The sequence below is a fragment of the Cucurbita pepo genome, chromosome LG02, assembly GCF_002806865.2.
Source record: "Cucurbita pepo subsp. pepo cultivar mu-cu-16 chromosome LG02, ASM280686v2, whole genome shotgun sequence".
Lineage (NCBI taxonomy): Eukaryota > Viridiplantae > Streptophyta > Magnoliopsida > Cucurbitales > Cucurbitaceae > Cucurbita > Cucurbita pepo.
In genome coordinates this window covers 11,362,719-11,388,122 of record NC_036639.1, presented here as the reverse complement: position 1 = coordinate 11,388,122, position 25,404 = coordinate 11,362,719, and the positions used below count along the sequence as shown (strand labels likewise).

The following is a 25,404-nucleotide window of genomic DNA, read 5'->3' as shown; positions in this document are numbered from 1 at the left end:
TACAGATTCTTTAGGTAGCTAGAATTCTGATATTTATGCCTGCTGAGCGACTGGTTAGCAGTCCTTTTATACAAGTATCAAGTGTTTGACATAGCTAGCTAAATGAAGATATTCATTTGGTATCCAATGAGTCTTGTTATAAATAATTTCTTTGATTTTTATTTTATTTTATTATTATTATTATTTTTTTTTTTTAGTTTCAATTCATACAAAGATTTGAGGGAATAATTTATTCATATAAATGACAAAATGGATCTTTGCGATGTTTCACAAAACTTATTTCTGCCTAGATAATATGATCGTAATCCTGCATTGGACTGATTTCAGTCTACAGCAATTTAACCTTTCGGATGTAAATAGGTGTTTGTTTGGTTCTTTCTCTTTCCTTCACCTATTAGCTCTTGTTTTAATCTAAGCTGATTTTTCTCCAGCACCTTCAAGTGTTGAAAGGAAAAACGAAACGAAAGAAGAATTAGACTAGACAGTGAAAGAAACGAAACGAAAGAAGAATTAGACTAGACAGTGAAAGAATCGCCCTTAACTTTAAGCTATGCCATTCTAAGGTCAACGGAAGGATCTTATCAACGTCCATCGCACTTAACTTTAAGGCTATGCCATTCTAAGGTACTGCTAAACGGAAGGATCTTATCAACGTCCTTGGTACTTTGGAGCTCAATAATTTTGGTATTCGAGCCTCACATCACGGCTATAAAGCTTTAAATTACAGGCATAGAATGTCTAGAATTGCATAGGTATACTTTTTTCTTAAAATTTGTTATTGCCAATGTAAAATGCAAATAGTAAATTAATTATTAATATAATAGGATGAAATTCCTCATTTTATTCAAAATTAATATCAATTTGTGTAATTTTCATTTAAAAAATTGTTAACCTGTAAAATCATAGTTGTATGTTATTCAATAACAATTATTGAAATTTCACATTATTACCTTAAATTTGGAAATTTTTGTCTCAACTGTCCCAATTTCGTCTCATAAATCAATAATTCCACAATCATTAAATGCTGCTTGGTGCCGATCACATCTTCATATTTTCAATACGTTTTACAACTAATCACAGATCAACAGTACAGAATTTTAACTAGATCAAACATATATGTTTTCATATTCATTCTTACTTGAAAATAAGATATTTATTTAACCAGTAGCANGCCGATCACATCTTCATATTTTCAATACGTTTTACAACTAATCACAGATCAACAGTACAGAATTTTAACTAGATCAAACATATATATGTTTTCATATTCATTCTTACTTGAAAATAAGATAATTATTTAACCAGTAGTAGTCCCCAAAGCCAACTATTCTAGTAAATCTCAACACCACCAAGGTTCGGAGCCCCTACAATATTTCACCCAAAACAAAGGGGTAGTGTTCCATTGAATCAAAGTAATGTGCTTTTACTTCTGTTTAGCTGTAGTTGACACATCAATGAAGCTGGAATGAAAGACATCACGATGGTTTTGAAGGAGTAAAAGATATCAATACACAGCCCCCAACAGAAAGTGGGGGCCGTTGGGGGCAGCATGACCTGAGGGGAAAACATGTCTTTGTGTACATATACAAACTTGGTTTCTGTGCCTAGTAAGACTTGTGCTGTTTTGGATTCTCAAATCTAGAAAACACCAGCCGAAACAAGGAGAAAAATACTGCCCTTATACATGATATTACGAAGTTCCAACAAGATGAAGGCCAGTACCATGGATACAACAATCTGAAAAATAGGCTTATTAGATGCCTAGGATATCGTCCCACCTGTACCAAAAATCCTTCATCAAATTTTTTCGATTTTCTCAGCATAATAATGCTGAAGTGTGATTACAAAGTACTTCTAAAATAAGGAGGTGCTCTAATCTCGAGTATTTTTACGGTTTCCATGTCTAGTTACCGGGATGGAGAATAGTTTAACCGACATTCTTTTTTGGTTAATATTTCATGATTCATATAACACCAGGCGTCAGATGAAGGGTTGGAGAAACATTGAAGTTATCAAGGTTAAAACTATAAAAGAGCATGCTTAGAAGTTGTTAATTGTGCAATGAGTTTTGGGCCATTCAAACTTACCGNTTTGGTTAATATTTCATGATTCATATAACACCAGGCGTCAGACGAAGGGTTGGAGAAACATTGAAGTTATCAAGGTTAAAACTATGAAAGAGCATGCTTAGAAGTTGTTAATTGTGCAATGAGTTTTGGGCCATTCAAACTTACTGGGAAGAGAAAATCCAGAGCGTCCCATGCAGCATGTCGAACAGCTCTGGTAGGATACATGGGGCCACCGGGAGAGGTGAAGCTATACAAACAAGTTTTTAGCCTTGTACTTGTGGTCATTCTGAGTTCCAAGCCTATATAAATTAATGACGTTGATTAGAACAATTACGATAAGAAATGTTGACCAGAAATGATGTTAGCCAATTACCTTGGAGAACAGTCAGGTGTGAAAGATAATGCAGCAGTACTGGTTCCACCTTCAACTTTTGAATCTGACCAATGCATATGTATATAATCATAATAGTAGCAAAACAAGCTATTTCATGATACAAAAGTACTAAAGAAACTTAAATACATGTTCATCTAAATATTTGTTTAGACAAAAAGACTTGACAATAGAATTTTGGTGCGACAATACATGTCAATACCTGATCAGTAAGTTCAATCACAAACAAGTCAGCTGGACCACCAACTAGTATGGCATTCGGGAAAGGGGGAAATTGCTTTAAAAACCTCTCGAGCTTATCATCTGAAGCACAACGGATTATTATATACAGATGGGCACCCAAGTAACAAAATCTTAGTGGGTAAAAAGTCACCTTAAAAATTGGAATTGTTTTTCCAAATGGCATTTATAAGCTCACCTGAATCATATAAAATTAAGAACCGTGAAAGTAAAAGAAAAAGATCTCTTTGAACCTGCCTTGGAGAAAAAAGAAAAACGAGAAAAAGAGGGGGCGAGGAGAAGAAAGAAAGGAGTCAATAACAAAACAATATTCAACAAAAACAAAATAATTCTCTTGAAAACAGTCGCATTAATGGCACTACCTGAATTGTTGTAAAACGTTTTAGATTATAATAAATAACTTTTATCATGCAAAATTAAGTATAAACTTTAAACTCTAACCTGTATGGGAATTTTGTTCAATCTGACAGGTTGAAATGCAACTTCTTCAAGAAGGTACTGAACATTGATATGAAGGGGGGTTAGCACAAATTACTGAACACAGGGCATCAAAAGAAGGGCAAAAAAAAAAAAAAAAAAAAAAAAAAATTCTAGACCAAACTCTTACATGAAAGAGAGATTTAAATCGACAAGTGTTGGCCTGAATATCAAGCCTGAATCAGCATACAAAGGTCATTACGATGATACCAAAATATCGTTTTCATTGCATGTTTAAAATGAGGAACATAAAAGATGAAGTCAGCAGCTGTATGGAATGAAATACTCATGTATATGATGCTAATTCCAGTTTGGAAGTTTCAATTCCTCAATGGGATAACTCATGATCAGATGCTCCTAACAGTCATTAATCACAATGAAGCGAATGCCCTCTCCATCAATGCGAGAGAGACCCTAACATAATGGGTGCAGTTGTTCATGGGTTAAAGTGTCTGAACTGGAAATGGATCTCATTTGTGCATGATTAGTACTCATACATGAATAGAAACAACTCTTTATGTTCAAAAGGAAAATTGGAAGCTAAAGAAATGCCATGCCAATGTAAATTAGCAAAAACAACGGGCAGTCGAGTCAAGATAAAATGTGTGTCCAACATGTATTGAACACACTGACATTCTAACGTTAAGCACAATTGACATACATTGGATACTCTAGTGCATTTGTACGAGCCCCATATTTGTTGAACACATGTCAAAACATTATAGACAAATATGGACACTCCTGAATATATCTCAAATAATTATTGGACACCAAGTGTATGAACTTTTATCTATCTACTTCTAGAAATTGATGGACATAAAATGGAAGTATAAAAAATAATAAAAATTAAGAGTGAAAAGTATCAAACTTGTTTCTACGAACATGTAATAAATATAAATGCATAGGTACTTTTTAAATTTCATGTCAAGATATTAAATCATTTAGGAAAAAGATAAGTTGGTCTCAATTTCTTCAAATATTTTGAAACACGGTATATTGTCTCATAAGAGATAGCAACTAATTTTTTGTCATCTTAATCTGTTTTAATGTGTCAAATGTTTTGATAAAACTGTATAGTGTAGGCAACTAATTTTTCAACTTCTTTTACATTATCTTTCAAGTGAAATATAAACTAAAATAAATTTGCAACATGAGAATCAACCATTGGTACGTATCAGAACCATATATCCTACAAGATATATATATATCAACAGAGAAGTGTAAATGTCTTGCATCCATGCTTCTTTTAATCTAACATTGAAATACCATGAACGATTAAGAACGCTTGCTAAAAAACTTAATAGTACGTTTTATCAGCAACTCTGTACTTAGCCAACAAAGCATAATATATTGTAAGACAGGCTTTGGTGCCACCGTGCAAGACAAAAGTAAGAATAATGAAAAAGCGAGAAACTTCGCATGATTGTGATCTATATCAAGATCACATGATGTATAAAACAGGTATTTGCAACAAATTGCTAAATCCATACCAGAAGATATTTGTGGCACCTTGAACAAGAGCTGCTGAGTTACGGAGATGAACTTCATCTGAATTGTCAATTTCTATTTCAAATAGCTGCAAGATGGATCAGCATCAGTCACCAAATCTTTCTAATAAAATAGAAGAAAAAGAAGAAGATAGCTACATGAGCAAACATGTTTAGACAAATTTCAAAACCAATTGAAGATAGAACAAGTTTTACGTGACAATAATAATACAACGAGAATTCATTTAAACACAGAATAGTTAGTTATAGAAACAAGGGAATCCAGATGGAGGGTAACTTCTTAAATAAATTTGAGGTGAAAACCACAAGAAAATGCCAAGAAAATATCAAATTATTTCACTATGAAATAAAAAAAAAGAAACGGAAATGGAAAATCACATCTGCGTAAAGAAAAGGCATGGTGCAAATTCACCCACCCATTTGTGGAATAAGAGGGTGAAAATATGACATGTAAATGACTGGCTCCACAGTTTGACAATCAAATCAAGGATTGGTTTCCCGCTTTCTGGCACCTGAACATAATAATCAGCAAGAACATCGTAAAAGCATAATGGACCATCCATTCCATTCTCCATGGGTGCAATCGCATCTTCCTCCCTGCTGAGAATTATTTCTGCTTTATAAAGCAGAATATGAGTGTCTAGTGCTCTAGCAGTACGTAATACCATCAAGACATGATGTCATTGTTAAACAATATAAGAAGATACAACCAGAACAAGCTTTGACAAACTAGATAGAAGTCTTTAATAAATCAGCTCTAATAGAGTGATTCTCTATTTCATTAAAGGAGAAAGAAAAGATTTATGTATATATTATGTTGTAAGAAAATACTGATGATTGTACTAGGATAAAGTAAGTCAATACACATTCTATCCCAACAAGCATGAGATAATTTAATTTAAAAAAAGCCAATAGCAGGTACATAACTTTTACAAAAATAAATCAGCAGGCGCTCTTAGAAATTATGAGAAACTTACAGGACCAAAACACTCTTCCACATACGGTTCTATGTACTATTGTCAAATAGAAGATGTTGCATTACCACAACTCACCTTTGGCTCGGTCATCTACTTCTAATGCTACATCAGCAAACAATTCTTGCAGCACATCTCGCCTCTGGGATGAAGAAGCTAATGCCTACATTTAACAAATAAAATAAAATAAATCCTAAACATAATGATAGTTTCCAATTCACTACAGGAAAAACACCAAATAGTATAAGCAAGGAGAATCCTTATCTCAGCCTTCCCCTACACTCTCTACTCACCCTTCACAAATTACATAAATCCAATGTCCAGCCAAACGCATATACTCCCTTCTAGAGCATAATACTTCCTTTGAAGGTCGCACAATTTCCCTTTTCACCCTTCCTTTTACAAATACAATGAGAGGAAGGCCCAACATTTCACCCCCGAAAAATTGAGTACAAACATTTCACCCTCGAGTGTGGACCTCAGTATCAGACCCTTCTTCAGTAATGCCACACTCCCAAAACATGTTTTGTCTCAAGGTTTCATTCTAAGTTGGCATCTAGGGAACCAAACAATTGTTAAACCAAAATGCCCAATCCTGTTAAGGAAACCTCATGTATGGTGGACTTAGCAGGTAGAGGTAACCAATAGGTATCTTACCAAATTCATACAAACAGCTAGTGGGGACGAAAACCTCCTGAGGAAAGCTTTGCTTTCACCTTTGGAGCAAAGGAGAACAGTATATACAGTGTTTCAAATAGACAAAATCATCCACTAGGGAATCAACCTCTCCAGGTTTCATGTCCACTATGTGCTTCATGTTGAACTATGCTTCTAATAAATAAGCCTCAAGTTCAAGAAAAGTGTGGTGCCAATCTTATAGTAGTTGATCTTGAACTATGCTTGGACTAAATTAGTAGTACAGTTTACTGTACGACTAAGGAAGTTGGTGGTCACCCATATTCTTCCATTAAAAAAAAATGGATTGTGATATTACACCTTGCCACCCAAAAAAGCCACCATTCAGTTAGTCATAGCAGAAACAACGGAGATAACTTCAGATTGGCCATTCAATTAGAAACATCATACTTCTACGGAATTGATAATTGGACCCCAAATATAAATAAAACTTCTAAGTCCCAAGGCTTTATGCATTTTTCGGATCAAAGGAGGCTAGCACCATTATGAGAGTACACTCAAGTTTGAAATCGTAATATAAAAAAAAATAAAAATAAAAAATATGTTAAAAAAGTTCAGAAGTTCTCTTTCGTATTTAATCCTAATTATCATGAGTTTGGGGAGTTCGAAACGCAAATACATCATGAGTTGTGCCTCCGTGAGAAAGCACACAAGCGTAAATTTTCCAATACATGGCCAACAATGCCATTTCTTCAAACCCATATTTCTTGATATCTACTATGTTCATCAGATCACATTTCCTTTCATTCCCAATTTATCAATGCCATCTTATAAACCTGCCTTCTCATTTACATTCTACTTCATCAAAGTAGCCTATATCAACTAAGTTATCGTAGTCGATAGGTTCCAATTCATTAAAAGGAAACAATATCAAAAATAAGCAAAGAGAAGATTACCTCAGCCTTCCCTTGCACTCTCTACCCACCCCTTCCACCAATCACACAATTCCAATTCCCTGCCAAATGCACACTTTACCCTTGCAATAGTGTACTCTCTCCTCAAACAAACAAACCTTCGAACAATTCCCCTTTTCACCGCTCTTTACCAAGTTAGTACAACGAGAAGAACAAATGCCACTTGAATTCACAGGCACGAAAAAACCGGATTCTGTCGCAATTGCAGAACTAATTCTAAATAAATTAATCCAGAAGTTAGCAGATCAGTCAACGAATCAGGCCCGGTTAGATTCCCATTAAGAAGGGGGAAGGGGGATGAAGGAAAAAAAAAAGAGTAATTCACATCAAACAGTAAAAACATGAACTCTTATCCGAAAGGTACAGTAGAGCTTATCTAAATCAACTTCCAATCACATTTCCTCATTCGCAGCGACAGAACACAAGAAAGAAAATGAGGAATTCAAACAGAAAAGTGAAGAAAAACAAACCCGCTGAAGCTTCTTCTCAATCTTCAGAGACAAAGCGCTAAGATAAGCAGAGCTCCGAGGCGTCAACGCCCAAGACATTCTGATCACACAGCAAACAAAAACATACGAGAAGAGAGAAACGAGATTGCAGAAGCGAAACCCTAATCTCGATCACTCCGACCAGCGTGAAAGAAACATGAATGAGAAAACTGAGGTTGTGGAAGAAGAAATTGATGGAAGAGAATGCATGAGAAGATCGAGAGGGGTTGGTTCGGCGTGTAGGTGAAGAGAAAGGGTTTGAAGGAAGAGAGAAGAGGCGAGGTTGATTTGGCGCCCGATGGAGGCAACAGCGTGGGGCTTTGGACGTGATGACCGACAAAGAGTGGCGACTTTGGGTTGGTGCCGCAGTGGACGCCATTCATATGCCTACACACCTTCTCCTTTTTTATAGCTTTGTATTTTTTCTTTTTTTTTTTTTCAATAAATAAAAGTAAAATTTTAATATTAATTAATAAATTAGTTAATTTGTAAGAATTTTTTTAAATATATAAACCTATTAAATACAAAATTCAACCGTAATATATCTATATAATTTTTAATTTTGTTAAAAGTTTTTATTAAAAATTTATTATACTCTTGTTCAATTATAAATTCAATAATTCTAGAATTAAATTTCTATAATTTAAACCACATTTATTAAGTTTTAAACCTAACCCAAAAATTAGCTTCTTCTAATTTCAATAATATCAACATTAATAAATCAGGTCATTATACATAATTAAGAAGGTTTCATTTGTATCTAATTAATTTCTAAATTTTAAAAATAATTATAATAAAAAAAATTATCTTCAATTTTCAACTTAAAAGAAATGAATTTTCAACTTAAAAGGAGTGGCGGAGAATTAAATTTTTTATTTTGTATTTAATAGGTTTCTATATAATTTTACATTAAGATCTAGTTAACATAAAATTATATTATCCCTTAAATTAGTTAATTTCTATAATTGCATGAAAAATTATACACAAAATTAAAATTTTAAAATCTTTTAGATATATTTACTATTTATCACATAAGATACAAAATTTGAAACGGAGTGATTTATTACCAAATAATCTCATTTTTATATTTAAAAGATTATTAAAAATATCTAATAATCTTTGTTTATATATTTATGTATTTTAATTTAAATAACTTTCCCAAAATGAAAATTTATCTATCTATCTATATATATTTAATCTTTTGTATAATACATTTATTAAAAATTTATTGTATATATTTATTATTTAGGTAAAACCAACTCTTAATAATCTAAACCACCCTTATTGAGTTATAAACCTAATGGTTTCTATAATTTCAATAATAATAATAATAATAACAATAACAATAATAAACACCTCATGTTATATTTATTAGGCAGAGTTAGGACTACCTAAAAACTCGATCAATTTATTAACTGCAATTTGGGTAGTTCGATTTAAAATTAATTTGGTTTAGATAAAATATGAAATTGGATGCACGATATATTATAGATATATTATTTAACTATGAAATTTGCTATTTTCGGCTAATGATTTATAATTACGAGTCTTTTTTATAGTTATCATGTAGGGACTCTTAGGACGCAAACTAATATCTACCAGTATACTTGTCTCGATTGACAAGGATTTGCATATGTATTTTAGGAGCTAGTCGATGCCTGAATGTCACTTTCATTATGATTATACAATGTCGGGACTATTAAAGGGTCACTAGTTAATTTTTAATAGTGAATTGTCTAGATTGACAGGACCTGCATTGGGTCCTAGATGCACATGGTACGTAATGTCATTAGGTTATTAAGTTGAGCTTGTTTGGGGAGTCTCAAACTACCATCTAACCGTGAACTTATCTAAATTGATAAGAATGTGCATAGTATCGCAATAGTTAGCCGACACGAGGGTCGCCTATGATTATTATACCATATGCGAATTGACAAATAGTCACAAAATAACATCTAGTAATGGGTGGTCTCAATTGACGGTGCTTGTAATTATGATTTGAAAGGATGACATATAATAGTAAAGAGTATAGCTAGATTATCTAAACTCGAGGAAACCCAGGGATTAAAATGAGCTAAAGTGAACTTATCTAAACCTAAAATGAGACCTTAGGTTAAAAAGGAGCTCATATAAGTCTCGTGTAGGCTCAAGAACTCTTAGATTATGCATATATATTGTTGTGAAAACTATTTTATGAACGGATGCGTACGTTATTTAATAACTTACGTTGAATTTTATTAAGAATTGAGTAGCTTTATGAAATAAATCGATCTTTATTCTTGATCAGTTATTAGGTAACACGTCATCTCGCTCGTAGTATTCTTGTTAAAGAATTAGGACACAATGATTGATTAAGATATGAGTTTTTTCACAAAGGGACAAAACAAAATTGACTACTTTGTATTAAAATAATTAAGGGTTGGAATTTCTTCATCTTTATATATATATATATATATATATGTACTGCCCCATCAAAGTGGGAATCTTCAAATTATTTAAACACTATGATGATAACTTATAATTACCAATTATGATGGAGAACATATAATTTGACTTACTTTACGTAAAGGGTAATTCATATTTACCAATATAATTATGAATTATTATATCTATACATTATGTCATATATATTATAGTTCGGTCAATTGAATTGAATTTACTGTGTCATGATTTCTTCCCTTATTATTTAAAAATATACATATAATTTTCTTGACTCTCCCACGCTCTTACATTTTGTGGTTTGACTTTGTGACATTCGAGATGCAGGGGACTAGGGTCAATAGGTACTGAATCCATATTCCAAATTTTGAGCTGAGACATGATTCTCACCCGAGTTTCTTTTTAATTTTAGTTTCGATATTAATCTCGATCTTTCATAATTCACTAGAACGTTGAATAAAATGTTGAGGTTGAAAAACGTCATTTTTTCGTACTTAATCTACGTAAATGGGTTTAATCGTCACCACGTGGTTTCAATTACCTGTCATGTCGAGATTTTGTCCAACCTTTTCAATTTTTACCCGAAAAGGGCGGAAATCAAATAAATTATAAAATGCGAGGACTAAAATGATAATTTAACTAGCTTCCAAAGGCATACAACAGCCCTCCATTTATTTTCTTTTTTTGTCCTTTCAACGGTTGCTTTGGTCTCTCTTAATAAATTTAACTTTTTGCATGGACCACGAGTTGCAAATAGTATTAATATATATTATTATTATTATTTTATATAAGAATAAAATAGTATTACACTTTATATATTAATTCACGTATTTAAAGTACTTCATTAATTTTTTTAACATAATGTATCTTTATTATATGTCAGAAAAAAATGTTGAATTAGTCATAATAATAATAATAAATTCAAACAATTCATTTTATAAAATTATTGGGTGACGTGGCATTAATTTTAATATATGTCTCCGTTTTTTTGACCAAATCCTTGGTCAAATAAAACGGGAAACAGAAAGCGACGGATAAACAAGGCCGCGTAAGTCTGAGTTGACTCGTTCGAGTTGAGAAGCAAAGAAAGTCAAAAGGTCCAAAAAGCTTCAATCTCCATTTTCAACTGTTTCGAAGCTTCCTGATACAATCCCACTCCCTCGTCCCTCCTCCGTTTCCTCTCTACAAAATCCTCTTTCAGAGCTTTGCCGCCATAGCCATTACCAGATACTCAGCTCTTTTCTTCTTTGCCTTCAGAGGATGAGAAACCATTTCTTCAAGTCTTTAACGCCGTCGCATTCTCCGGCCAGAACGACGCCGTCTCATTCTCCGGCTACATCTACGCCGTCTCGTTCCTCTGCACCAACGACGCCGTCGCATGCCTTGTCTGAGTCTCTAATGGAGGAGAATATCGACGTTGCGGAAATCTTAATTACGAAGTGGGACCATACTACTTCGTCTTATGCCGATATTACTCCTTTGTTCCAAGAAGATCGTTACGAGGCTAAGCGGTACCTCAAAGNATATTACTCCTTTGTTCCAAGAAGATCGTTACGAGGCTAAGCAGTACCTCAAGGCCGTTAAGGATTTACAGACGGCGATGAAGTATTTTGGCTCTGAGCATATGAAATCTCGCCATCTTGTTCGCGCTCAGAATCTGATGCAGACTGCGATGAAGAGGTTGCAGAGGGAGTTTCATCGGATTTTGTCTGAGAATCGGGCGCATCTGGATCCGGAATCGATTTCGAATCGGTCGTCTAGGGATTCCGGTTTGACTGGTAACTCTGATTTGGAGGATGAGTCGGAGGACGATTTGCGATTTGCGAATGAAGATGTTACTGAAGAGGAGCGGATTTCTAGATCGGTTATTGCGGATTTGAAGTCGATTGCGGAAGGTATGATTTCTGCTGGTTACAGTAAGGAATGTGTGAAGATTTACACTGTTACTAGGAAATCGATTGTTGAGGAAGGATTGTACAATCTCGGAGTTGCAAAGACGAGTTATCATCATGTTCATAGGATGGAGTGGGAGGTTTTGGAAGTGAAGATCAAGAATTGGCTGAACGCTGTGAAAATTGCTGTTAAAAATTTCTTCGAACCAGAGAAATTCCTTTGCGATCAAGTTTTCTCGATTTCTGATATGATTAGGGAGTCTGTTTTCTCAGAAATTACCAGAGAGAGCGCTCTGACTCTGTTTGGCTTCCCGGAAATGGCGGTGAAATCGAAGAAAACTCCGGAGAAAATATTCCTGATTCTCAATCTCTACGAAGTGATCTTCGATCTCTTGCCGGAAATCGAATCGATGTTCTATTGCGAATCGACGTCCTCCATCCGATCTTTAATCGACCATTCGCTAACAAAAATCGCCGAAAGCATCCGCTCTATGCTCGTCGATTTCGAATCTCACATCCAGAAAGATTCCTCCAAAACGCCAGTGCCGAGCGGCGGAGTTCATCCACTCACTCGCTACGTGATGAACTACATCTCATTTCTCAGCGACTACAGCGGAATCCTCCCCGGAATAGTCGCCGACTGGCCGTTGATGCTTCATTCTCCATTGCCGGAATCCTTCTTCGGCGGTAACGATTCGGACGAAAATCCTCTCACCATACGCTTGGCCTGGATAATTTTGGTCCTCCTCTCGAAGCTCGACAGTAAAGCGGAGCTCTACCACGACGCTCCTCTGTCGTACATCTTCCTGGCGAACAATCTCAAGTACATTGTCGTGAAGGCACGAACCTCGAACCTCAGATTCCTTCTAGGAGACGAATGGATCGAGAGCCATGAGGCAAAGGTGAAGCAGTACGCGTCGAGCTACCAACGGATGGGATGGAGTAGAGTGTTTCTATCGCTGCCGGAGAATCCGACGGCGGATATCTCCCCGGAAAGAGCCAGGAAACACTTCCACGATTTCAACATCGCATTCGAAGAAGCCTATAGACATCAAGCCTCGTGGATCGTGACGGATTCAAAGCTGCGTGAGCACATAAAGATCTCGTTGGGGAAAAATCTCGGAACACTCTACGGTGAGTTTTACATCAAACACCGTTCACGATTGGAGAATCTTTACGGATGTGATTCAGAGGTGAGATTTGCGCCAGATGATTTGGGGAACTATTTATCTGATTTACTTCACGGCGATGGGAATTTGGGAGGGAGTGTTTCTTCTTCCTCGTCTTTGTCTTCGTCGCCATATCATTTTCATGGTGGTCGGCGGAGTGGATGAGGCGGCGGTGGGCGGCGTTGGAACAGAGGTGCTTTTAGGACAAGGACATATATATACTTTTATTTTTTATTTTTGGTTTGATTGATTAATTTGCAGTGGATTGTATATGGAAGCAAGGTAAATTCTCTTGGATGAAGAAAGTCGGGTGGACTCATTTATCGACTAATTTAGAAAATGATGATGAGTTTATAATCAAAGAATACTCTCCCCATTGNATTTAGAAAATGATGATGAGTTTATAATCAAAGAATACTCTCTCGACATGAAGCTTATTGGGGATCTCTTCCTTGGTACGAGGCATTTCGAGTAAGTTTAAATCAAAGTCATGAGAGCTTATGCTTGAGTGAATATCATACCATTGTGGAGTGTTGTGTTCATCTAATCTNTTAAATCAAAGTCATGAGAGCTTATGCTTGAGTGAATATCATACCATTGTGGAGTATTGTGTTCATCTAATCTAGTATCAGAGTCATGCTCTAAACTTAGTCGTGTCAATAAATTGGTAAATCCTCATATGTGTATTAAAGGTTGAATCGTTCATTCATGTTCACAACTTTTAAATAGAATACAAACTACCAATTAAATCTTATAAAATATTCTACTAGCCAACTCTTTAAAATAATATAAAATATACCAAATAAGGAAAAAAAATTCATAATTGATTAAGACTATATAAAATATATTCGTATAAGTACANATACCAAATAAGGAAAAAAAATTTATAATTAATTAAGACTATATAAAATATATTCGTATAAGTATACATAGAACTTGTTCACGTAATTGGACCTAATCAATTCTAGTTCATAATTATGTAGTAACCAAAATTCGGACAAAGAAAATACATTTGACCTTCACGCGACAATAATGATAAATTTATTCGATTAGAGAAAAATGTGACATGGTAAAGTAGAACAAAATTGTGATGTCCGACATTGGTCGGAGAGGAGAACAAATCACCATTTATAAGGGTTTGGAAACCTTCTCGTAGCAGACATGTTTTAAAGCCTTGAGGGGAAGCCCAAAAGGAAAAACCCAAAGAGGACAATATTTGTTAGCGGTGGATTTGGGTCGTTACAAATGGTATCAGAGTCAGTCACCAGACCATGTGCCAACCTTCTCACTGTTTCGCCCAAAAGGGAAAACCCAAAGAGGACAATATTTGTTAGCGGTGGATTTGGGTCGTTACAAATGGTATCAGAGTCAGTCACCAGACCATGTGCCAACCTTCTCACTGTTTCGCCCAAAAGGGAAAACCCAAAGAGGACAATATTTGTTAGCGGTGGATTTGGGTCGTTACAAATGGTATCAGAGTCAGTCACCAGACCATGTGCCAACCTTCTCACTGTTTCGCCCAAAAGGGAAAACCCAAAGAGGACAATATTTGTTAGCGGTGGATTTGGGTCGTTACAAATGGTATCAGAGTCAGTCACCAGACCATGTGCCAACCTTCTCACTGTTTCGCCCAAAAGGGAAAACCCAAAGAGGACAATATTTGTTAGCGGTGGATTTGGGTCGTTACAAATGGTATCAGAGTCAGTCACCAGACCATGTGCCAACCTTCTCACTGTTTCCCGAAGGGGGTAGACACGAGGCGGTGTGCCAGTAAGGACGTTATCCCCAAAGGGGATGGATTTGGGGGCGGTCCCACATCGATTGGAGGAATGAAAGAGTGCCAGCGAGCGCACTGGGTCCCGAAGGGAGGTAGATTGTGATGTCCCACCTTGGTTGGAGGAGGAGAACAAATGTGATGTCCCAACTTGGTTGGAGGAGGAGAACAAACCAGCATTTATAAGGGTGTGGAAACCTTCCCGTACCAGACGTGTTTTAAAGCCTTGAGGGGAAGTTCAAAGAGGACAATATCTGCAGAGCGGTGGATCTGGGCTGTTACAAAACTACACACCGATATGATGTTTGCTACACCAAGTTCGATCCTTAAGTTAGCTAGAAGAATTTGAGGTCGGAAGACTTACGAGGCCATGGTTATGACGAGAATGAGGATGAAAATGAATATTTATTTGCTTGTTCCACCTGGAGAGAGACACACCATATGGTTGAAGCTATGTATAAATACATTTTTTCAGAAGCTTTATTATAGTAAAAGTGCGTCTAAAGTTCATGTCTGTGGGCTTACTATTGAAAGTTGGGCTTGGGCCCACTTGAGACGGCCCAATACAAGAATTTATAATTAAATTCTTTTATGTTTTATACAAAAAGAAAAGGAAATATATATAAAAAATTCTTGTCGTTTATCATCTTTTAAACAATATTTTTATTTTATGATTTATTCAAATTTTAAACAATTATGATATATATAACGTGCGTGTCTAGTTTAGTTAATATTATCTGTTTAAATGAAAATTTTTTCGTCTCGTTTGGAGTTAGCTCCCGAGAATAAATCAACAGAGCAAGTTTTTAATATATTTAATGTAATCCTAATTTTATTTGAAAACTATTATTTATAAATCTAAAAATTCAACTAAATAAAGAATTCAATGAAATATTGTACAAATATAATGAGTATTAGATATTTTATTTATTGAGTTGCCTACGGTTATTTTATTTTACCTAAATTTTTAAGATCATTAATTGTGGGGTAACTTATTTGTCACAAAAAAAAGTACCCTCTAGTACAAATGAAAGTCGAGCAAATAAATTACTGCCGTGTTGGAATAAATAAATACGGTTTGGAGATGAAATAAATATACAAATTATAAATTTTATAGTGTAATTTTTTTTTTTTAATTTGGTTTTCAATGGAATAAATATTAGAACAATATAATATATATTTTAATCGGTTGAGTTATATTCCTGACATGAATTCAGCTAAATTAATTTGGTTTATGTTAATGAGATATTAAATACTTCAACGCTCGAGTATAAACTTATTTATTTTATTTTATTTTTTCAATAACGAAAGTAAAATCAAATTAGTTGAATTATTTTTTAAATGTTGAACTATATTCAAATTGAAAAAAAAATGAAATTCATTTTCACGCTTTAACAATTGTTTGTTAATTTGATATAATATTTAGATTGTTGTACATCACATTATATTTATTTTTTAATTCTAATAATTATATAGCAACAGATCACACGGCATCAATTTTTAGAATGATAATAGACAACTTAGGTACCAAACTATAGTCTGATTAGTCTCCTTTTATTTCGTGTTCAATTATTTACCTCTTTCACATTATTATTTTTTTGTCGGTCTATGCCTTCTTTTAAACTATAGTCTGATGGAGGGAGGGTTTCGGGATATTTTGAAGCCCTTTTTCATATATCAACATTAGTAACCTCCTCGACCATCCGTCTCCCTTTTTCATATGTCATCATTAGACATGTGTTTACAGGAAAAATCTAGCTGTTACAAAGTACAAAAAAAATCCAAACATGAGTGGATTTAGTTCATAATCTTAAGAATCATATCTGTTTTAAAATGTATTTTTGTAGAGTTATTTTCCTTTTTTTATTTTTGTTCATATGACATGTGCAAATGCAATGTACTATTAAATATTTAAAATTTATAAGTTGAAAAATATAACCAATCTCATTTAATATGAAACATTATGTGTAATGATAAATACTATATTAAGTAATGGGTTGGGAAGTTCCCTCTTTATGATCTCATGTGTGACAACCTATTGTCTCGAGTTCGTACCTAACATTATTAAATGTATGTTCATAATACTCATAATACNTATATAATTTTTAATTTTGTTAAAAGTTTTTATTAAAAATTTATTATACTCTTGTTCAATTATAAATTCAATAATTCTAGAATTAAATTTCTATAATTTAAACCACATTTATTAAGTTTTAAACCTAACCCAAAAATTAGCTTCTTCTAATTTCAATAATATCAACATTAATAAATCAGGTCATTATACATAATTAAGAAGGTTTCATTTGTATCTAATTAATTTCTAAATTTTAAAAATAATTATAATAAAAAAAATTATCTTCAATTTTCAACTTAAAAGAAATGAATTTTCAACTTAAAAGGAGTGGCGGAGAATTAAATTTTTTATTTTGTATTTAATAGGTTTCTATATAATTTTACATTAAGATCTAGTTAACATAAAATTATATTATCCCTTAAATTAGTTAATTTCTATAATTGCATGAAAAATTATACACAAAATTAAAATTTTAAAATCTTTTAGATATATTTACTATTTATCACATAAGATACAAAATTTGAAACGGAGTGATTTATTACCAAATAATCTCATTTTTATATTTAAAAGATTATTAAAAATATCTAATAATCTTTGTTTATATATTTATGTATTTTAATTTAAATAACTTTCCCAAAATGAAAATTTATCTATCTATCTATATATATTTAATCTTTTGTATAATACATTTATTAAAAATTTATTGTATATATTTATTATTTAGGTAAAACCAACTCTTAATAATCTAAACCACCCTTATTGAGTTATAAACCTAATGGTTTCTATAATTTCAATAATAATAATAATAATAACAATAACAATAATAAACACCTCATGTTATATTTATTAGGCAGAGTTAGGACTACCTAAAAACTCGATCAATTTATTAACTGCAATTTGGGTAGTTCGATTTAAAATTAATTTGGTTTAGATAAAATATGAAATTGGATGCACGATATATTATAGATATATTATTTAACTATGAAATTTGCTATTTTCGGCTAATGATTTATAATTACGAGTCTTTTTTATAGTTATCATGTAGGGACTCTTAGGACGCAAACTAATATCTACCAGTATACTTGTCTCGATTGACAAGGATTTGCATATGTATTTTAGGAGCTAGTCGATGCCTGAATGTCACTTTCATTATGATTATACAATGTCGGGACTATTAAAGGGTCACTAGTTAATTTTTAATAGTGAATTGTCTAGATTGACAGGACCTGCATTGGGTCCTAGATGCACATGGTACGTAATGTCATTAGGTTATTAAGTTGAGCTTGTTTGGGGAGTCTCAAACTACCATCTAACCGTGAACTTATCTAAATTGATAAGAATGTGCATAGTATCGCAATAGTTAGCCGACACGAGGGTCGCCTATGATTATTATACCATATGCGAATTGACAAATAGTCACAAAATAACATCTAGTAATGGGTGGTCTCAATTGACGGTGCTTGTAATTATGATTTGAAAGGATGACATATAATAGTAAAGAGTATAGCTAGATTATCTAAACTCGAGGAAACCCAGGGATTAAAATGAGCTAAAGTGAACTTATCTAAACCTAAAATGAGACCTTAGGTTAAAAAGGAGCTCATATAAGTCTCGTGTAGGCTCAAGAACTCTTAGATTATGCATATATATTGTTGTGAAAACTATTTTATGAACGGATGCGTACGTTATTTAATAACTTACGTTGAATTTTATTAAGAATTGAGTAGCTTTATGAAATAAATCGATCTTTATTCTTGATCAGTTATTAGGTAACACGTCATCTCGCTCGTANTATAACAAACAACTTGTTGTAGCTTGTGGGCATCCACATTTTGATTATATTAACAACAATGTATTAGTTACTCAAGAATCCAACTTCAACCCACAATAAACAAGTTCATAAACAAGTTCGTGAACTTCTGTAATTAACTCAAATAATATTATGTAACGACTTAAATTCACCATTAGTAGATATTATTTTTTTTAGACTTTTCATTTCAGACTTTCCTTCAAAAAATTAAAAAATCGTCTGTTAGGGAAAAGTTTTCACACTCTTGTAAAGAATGCTTCGTTCTCCTCTCCAACCGAGGTAGGATCTCACATATAACCTAAAGGCACAACAAATACACTACAAGCAAAGGTTACAAAATTAGGATAAGATTTGATGGCATCTTCATTTCTCACATAACCATTCAGCATAGCATGGAAAGAAGGATTACTTAGGATGGTTGGAGTCGTGGTTAAACAATTAAGGAAAGATCATGGGTATACAAGTAAAGGGCACTATCTCAATAGGTTCACGCCTTTTCGAAAAACAAAAGTAAAGTCATGAAATGTTAAATTGAAAGTGAAAAATATCATACCAATGTGGATGTCCGTTATCTGTACCTATTCACTCCTTTTGTTAGTTTAAAAAATTAAATATAAAAAACCATAAAAGTTAACGTCCAAAGTAAGTTTACTCTTATCATTGTATCGAAAATAAAATTTAGATCCCAATAAAAAACACCCAAAACTCTAAACAAATGACATGTAAATTCAGAAAATATGGTAAGCATACTACAAATTAACCTAAATTTTATTATAATACTTGGAGTGCTCACCTTTCACTCCCTTAATCTGAAGAAATGCAACATTGCGTGTATGCTTTTTCCAAAAAATGTGTTCGCAAACAAAGAATATTCAACGTGTATACATTGAACACAATAATCTAAAACAAACACAAATCTTAAATACTAATATGTATACATCGAACCCACACAATATCCTTAATGTGTATTATTGGCTAAAATGAAACACATGCATTCTTTAACAAACAAATAAAAATTAAGTTTATGAGTTTGCTCGATTATATAACTTTAAATAAATATCTCATTATTAAGTTGACACAAAAATATATGTCAATATCATGCGTGATAAATTAATGATCGTTGAAAATTTATAAAGATTATCAGTCATTTTATAAAATAATCTCCAAGACTCATATTAACCCACATAATTTAAGATGAATTGAATAAAGTAACAGAAGTTAATTACCTATGAAATTCAAACTTTAACATAGTTATGTCTTTTTAAAGAAATAAGAAATAATAACAGTTATAAAAATGTGTTACCAAACTAACCATAAAACTCCAAAGATTAAAATATAAAGTAACGTTATCTTACATATTTTTCATTACTTCCTTTATTTGTGTACTCAAAATATATATATATATATATATATATATATATATATATATATATTATAGTTTGGTCAATTGAATTGATTTCTTCCCTTATTATTTAAAAATATACATATAATTTTCTTGCCTCTCCCACGCCCTTACATTTTGTGGGTTTTGATTTTGTGACATTCGAGTAAAGGAAGGTTGCATAAATGAACCGTGACCACGTTTGAATGAGGGTGATTCTGAGGATAGGTTGACTAAAAAAGATTTAAAGAAAATGAAAGTTATTATATATACCAACAAAATGCATCTTTCTTATCGGTGGCTTAATCATAGGAATTCCATGGTTAAGTATGTTTTACTTAGAGTAATTCTATGTTTGGTGATCTTCTAGAAATTTTCATGTGATGCATATGAATGAGAATAAAATATGCTGGACAAAACATGTTAGAAGGAATCGTGGTGGTCTGTGGATGCAGGGGACTATCAGGGTCAACAGGTACTGAATACATATTCGACTATCAGGGTCAATAGATACTGAATCCTTTCAATATTACTCTCGATCTTTTGTAATGTTCAAAACTACCATTAAAATGGAAAATTCACTAGAACGTTGAATAAAATGTCGAAGTTGAAGAACATCATTTTTTCCTACTTAATCTACGCAAATGGGTTTAATCGTCACCACGTGGTTTCAATTACCTGTCATGTCGAGATTTTGTCCAACCTTTTCAATTTTTACCCGAAAAGGGCGGAAATCAAATAAATTATAAAATGCGAGGACTAAAATGATAATTTAACTAGCTTCCAAAGGCATACAACAGCCCTCCATTTATTTTCTTTTTTTGTCCTTTCAACGGTTGCTTTGGTCTCTCTTAATAAATTTAACTTTTTGCATGGACCACGAGTTGCAAATAGTATTAATATATATTATTATTATTATTTTATATAAGAATAAAATAGTATTACACTTTATATATTAATTCACGTATTTAAAGTACTTCATTAATTTTTTTAACATAATGTATCTTTATTATATGTCAGAAAAAAATGTTGAATTAGTCATAATAATAATAATAAATTCAAACAATTCATTTTATAAAATTATTGGGTGACGTGGCATTAATTTTAATATATGTCTCCGTTTTTTTGACCAAATCCTTGGTCAAATAAAACGGGAAACAGAAAGCGACGGATAAACAAGGCCGCGTAAGTCTGAGTTGACTCGTTCGAGTTGAGAAGCAAAGAAAGTCAAAAGGTCCAAAAAGCTTCAATCTCCATTTTCAACTGTTTCGAAGCTTCCTGATACAATCCCACTCCCTCGTCCCTCCTCCGTTTCCTCTCTACAAAATCCTCTTTCAGAGCTTTGCCGCCATAGCCATTACCAGATACTCAGCTCTTTTCTTCTTTGCCTTCAGAGGATGAGAAACCATTTCTTCAAGTCTTTAACGCCGTCGCATTCTCCGGCCAGAACGACGCCGTCTCATTCTCCGGCTACATCTACGCCGTCTCGTTCCTCTGCACCAACGACGCCGTCGCATGCCTTGTCTGAGTCTCTAATGGAGGAGAATATCGACGTTGCGGAAATCTTAATTACGAAGTGGGACCATACTACTTCGTCTTATGCCGATATTACTCCTTTGTTCCAAGAAGATCGTTACGAGGCTAAGCGGTACCTCAAAGCCGTTAAGGATTTACAGACGGCGATGAAGTATTTTGGCTCTGAGCATATGAAATCTCGCCATCTTGTTCGCGCTCAGAATCTGATGCAGACTGCGATGAAGAGGTTGCAGAGGGAGTTTCATCGGATTTTGTCTGAGAATCGGGCGCATCTGGATCCGGAATCGATTTCGAATCGGTCGTCTAGGGATTCCGGTTTGACTGGTAACTCTGATTTGGAGGATGAGTCGGAGGACGATTTGCGATTTGCGAATGAAGATGTTACTGAAGAGGAGCGGATTTCTAGATCGGTTATTGCGGATTTGAAGTCGATTGCGGAAGGTATGATTTCTGCTGGTTACAGTAAGGAATGTGTGAAGATTTACACTGTTACTAGGAAATCGATTGTTGAGGAAGGATTGTACAATCTCGGAGTTGCAAAGACGAGTTATCATCATGTTCATAGGATGGAGTGGGAGGTTTTGGAAGTGAAGATCAAGAATTGGCTGAACGCTGTGAAAATTGCTGTTAAAAATTTCTTCGAACCAGAGAAATTCCTTTGCGATCAAGTTTTCTCGATTTCTGATATGATTAGGGAGTCTGTTTTCTCAGAAATTACCAGAGAGAGCGCTCTGACTCTGTTTGGCTTCCCGGAAATGGCGGTGAAATCGAAGAAAACTCCGGAGAAAATATTCCTGATTCTCAATCTCTACGAAGTGATCTTCGATCTCTTGCCGGAAATCGAATCGATGTTCTATTGCGAATCGACGTCCTCCATCCGATCTTTAATCGACCATTCGCTAACAAAAATCGCCGAAAGCATCCGCTCTATGCTCGTCGATTTCGAATCTCACATCCAGAAAGATTCCTCCAAAACGCCAGTGCCGAGNAAAACCCAAAGAGGACAATATTTGTTAGCGGTGGATTTGGGTCGTTACAAATGGTATCAGAGTCAGTCACCAGACCATGTGCCAACCTTCTCACTGTTTCGCCCAAAAGGGAAAACCCAAAGAGGACAATATTTGTTAGCGGTGGATTTGGGTCGTTACAAATGGTATCAGAGTCAGTCACCAGACCATGTGCCAACCTTCTCACTGTTTCGCCCAAAAGGGAAAACCCAAAGAGGACAATATTTGTTAGCGGTGGATTTGGGTCGTTACAAATGGTATCAGAGTCAGTCACCAGACCATGTGCCAACCTTCTCACTGTTTCGCCCAAAAGGGAAAACCCAAAGAGGACAATATTTGTTAGCGGTGGATTTGGGTCGTTACAAATGGTATCAGAGTCAGTCACCAGACCATGTGCCAACCTTCTCACTGTTTCGCCCAAAAGGGAAAACCCAAAGAGGACAATATTTGTTAGCGGTGGATTTGGGTCGTTACAAATGGTATCAGAGTCAGTCACCAGACCATGTGCCAACCTTCTCACTGTTTCGCCCAAAAGGGAAAACCCAAAGAGGACAATATTTGTTAGCGGTGGATTTGGGTCGTTACAAATGGTATCAGAGTCAGTCACCAGACCATGTGCCAACCTTCTCACTGTTTCCCGAAGGGGGTAGACACGAGGCGGTGTGCCAGTAAGGACGTTATCCCCAAAGGGGATGGATTTGGGGGCGGTCCCACATCGATTGGAGGAATGAAAGAGTGCCAGCGAGCGCACTGGGTCCCGAAGGGAGGTAGATTGTGATGTCCCACCTTGGTTGGAGGAGGAGAACAAATGTGATGTCCCAACTTGGTTGGAGGAGGAGAACAAACCAGCATTTATAAGGGTGTGGAAACCTTCCCGTACCAGACGTGTTTTAAAGCCTTGAGGGGAAGTTCAAAGAGGACAATATCTGCAGAGCGGTGGATCTGGGCTGTTACAAAACTACACACCGATATGATGTTTGCTACACCAAGTTCGATCCTTAAGTTAGCTAGAAGAATTTGAGGTCGGAAGACTTACGAGGCCATGGTTATGACGAGAATGAGGATGAAAATGAATATTTATTTGCTTGTTCCACCTGGAGAGAGACACACCATATGGTTGAAGCTATGTATAAATACATTTTTTCAGAAGCTTTATTATAGTAAAAGTGCGTCTAAAGTTCATGTCTGTGGGCTTACTATTGAAAGTTGGGCTTGGGCCCACTTGAGACGGCCCAATACAAGACAATTTATAATTAAATTCTTTTATGTTTTATACAAAAAGAAAAGAAGGAAATATATATAAAAAATTCTTGTTGTTTATCATCTTTTAAACAATATTTTTATTTTATGATTTATTCAAATTTTAAACAATTATGATATATATAACGAGCGCGTCTAGTTTAGTTAATATTATCTGATTAAATGAAGATTTTTCGTCTCGTTTGGAGTTAGCTCCCAAGAATTAATGAACATATCTAATTATATTGAGCAAATTTTTAATATATTTAATATAAACCTAATTTTATTTGAGAACTATTATTCATAAATCTAAAAATTCAACTAAATAAAGAATTGATGAATATTTTTGTACAAATATAATGAGATATTAAATACTTTTAACTTTCGAGTATAAATTTATTTATTTTATTTTATTTTTTCAATAACGAAGGTTCAAACACGATCCTAAAATCAAATTAGTTGAATTATTTTTTAAATGTTGAACTATATTCAAATTGAAAAAAAAAATGAAATTCATTTTCACACTTTAACAATTGTTTGTTAATTTGATATAATATTTAGTTTGTTGCATGTCGCATTATATTTATTTTTTAATTCTAATAATTATATAGCAACAGATCACACGGCATCAATTTTTAGAATGATAATAGACAACTTAGGTACCAAACTATAGTCTGATTAGTCTCCTTTTATTTCGTGTTCAATTATTTACCTCTTTCACATTATTATTTTTTTGTCGGTCTATGCCTTCTTTTAAACTATAGTCTGATGGAGGGAGGGTTTCGGGATATTTTGAAGCCCTTTTTCATATATCAACATTAGTAACCTCCTCGACCATCCGTCTCCCTTTTTCATATGTCATCATTAGACATGTGTTTACAGGAAAAATCTAGCTGTTACAAAGTACAAAAAAAATCCAAACATGAGTGGATTTAGTTCATAATCTTAAGAATCATATCTGTTTTAAAATGTATTTTTGTAGAGTTATTTTCCTTTTTTTATTTTTGTTCATATGACATGTGCAAATGCAATGTACTATTAAATATTTAAAATTTATAAGTTGAAAAATATAACCAATCTCATTTAATATGAAACATTATGTGTAATGATAAATACTATATTAAGTAATGGGTTGGGAAGTTCCCTCTTTATGATCTCATGTGTGACAACCTATTGTCTCGAGTTCGTACCTAACATTATTAAATGTATGTTCATAATACTCATAATACCTACGAACAATACTATACTATACGGTGAATAATAGGAGGGCAATGTTTAGGTTATATACATTCTAATTATGAGAACGAGTCATTTTTACACCAACCT

At 33.9% G+C, this 25,404-nt stretch overlaps 3 protein-coding genes across 3 annotated transcripts; 2 read left to right on the top strand and 1 right to left on the bottom strand.

Moving 5' to 3' along the window:
- Window positions 1–1,271: 1,271 nt before the first annotated feature.
- Window positions 1,272–8,156, bottom strand: LOC111787353. The gene is made up of 11 exons (XM_023667367.1): window positions 7,740–8,156; window positions 5,738–5,822; window positions 5,102–5,298; window positions 4,668–4,753; window positions 3,308–3,353; window positions 3,142–3,198; window positions 2,879–2,933; window positions 2,663–2,763; window positions 2,443–2,506; window positions 2,235–2,368; window positions 1,272–1,778 (listed from the first exon to the last, which is right to left on the bottom strand). Exons 1-11 carry the CDS (start codon window positions 7,815–7,817, stop codon window positions 1,605–1,607), a joined length of 1,077 nt encoding a protein of 358 aa, XP_023523135.1. The 5' UTR covers window positions 7,818–8,156; the 3' UTR covers window positions 1,272–1,604.
- A 2,995-nt stretch (window positions 8,157–11,151) lies between these two features.
- LOC111786976 (exocyst complex component EXO70H1-like) lies at window positions 11,152–13,558 on the top strand. The gene is made up of 2 exons (XM_023667156.1): window positions 11,152–11,717; window positions 11,773–13,558. The coding sequence occupies exons 1-2, from the start codon at window positions 11,457–11,459 to the stop codon at window positions 13,420–13,422; spliced, it is 1,911 nt and encodes a 636-aa protein (XP_023522924.1). The 5' UTR covers window positions 11,152–11,456; the 3' UTR covers window positions 13,423–13,558.
- A 7,830-nt stretch (window positions 13,559–21,388) lies between these two features.
- LOC111788474 (exocyst complex component EXO70H1-like) lies at window positions 21,389–25,021 on the top strand. The gene is made up of 2 exons (XM_023668809.1): window positions 21,389–22,844; window positions 24,961–25,021. The coding sequence occupies exons 1-2, from the start codon at window positions 21,694–21,696 to the stop codon at window positions 25,019–25,021; spliced, it is 1,212 nt and encodes a 403-aa protein (XP_023524577.1). The 5' UTR covers window positions 21,389–21,693.
- The last annotated feature ends 383 nt before the right edge of the window (window positions 25,022–25,404 follow it).

Excerpts from the sequence above, each read along its gene's own strand:
- LOC111787353 (XM_023667367.1), bottom strand. The coding sequence starts at position 7,817 with ATGTCTTGGGCGTTGACGCCTCGGAGCTCTGCTTATCTTAGCGCTTTG. Across the intron at positions 4,754-5,101 it reads CCCTCTTATTCCACAAATGG|CTATTTGAAATAGAAATTGA; the intron begins GTGGGTGAATTT and ends TCCATCTTGCAG. Across the intron at positions 2,369-2,442 it reads ACACCTGACTGTTCTCCAAG|GCTTGGAACTCAGAATGACC; the intron begins GTAATTGGCTAA and ends TAATTTATATAG.
- LOC111786976 (XM_023667156.1), top strand. The coding sequence starts at position 11,457 with ATGAGAAACCATTTCTTCAAGTCTTTAACGCCGTCGCATTCTCCGGCC.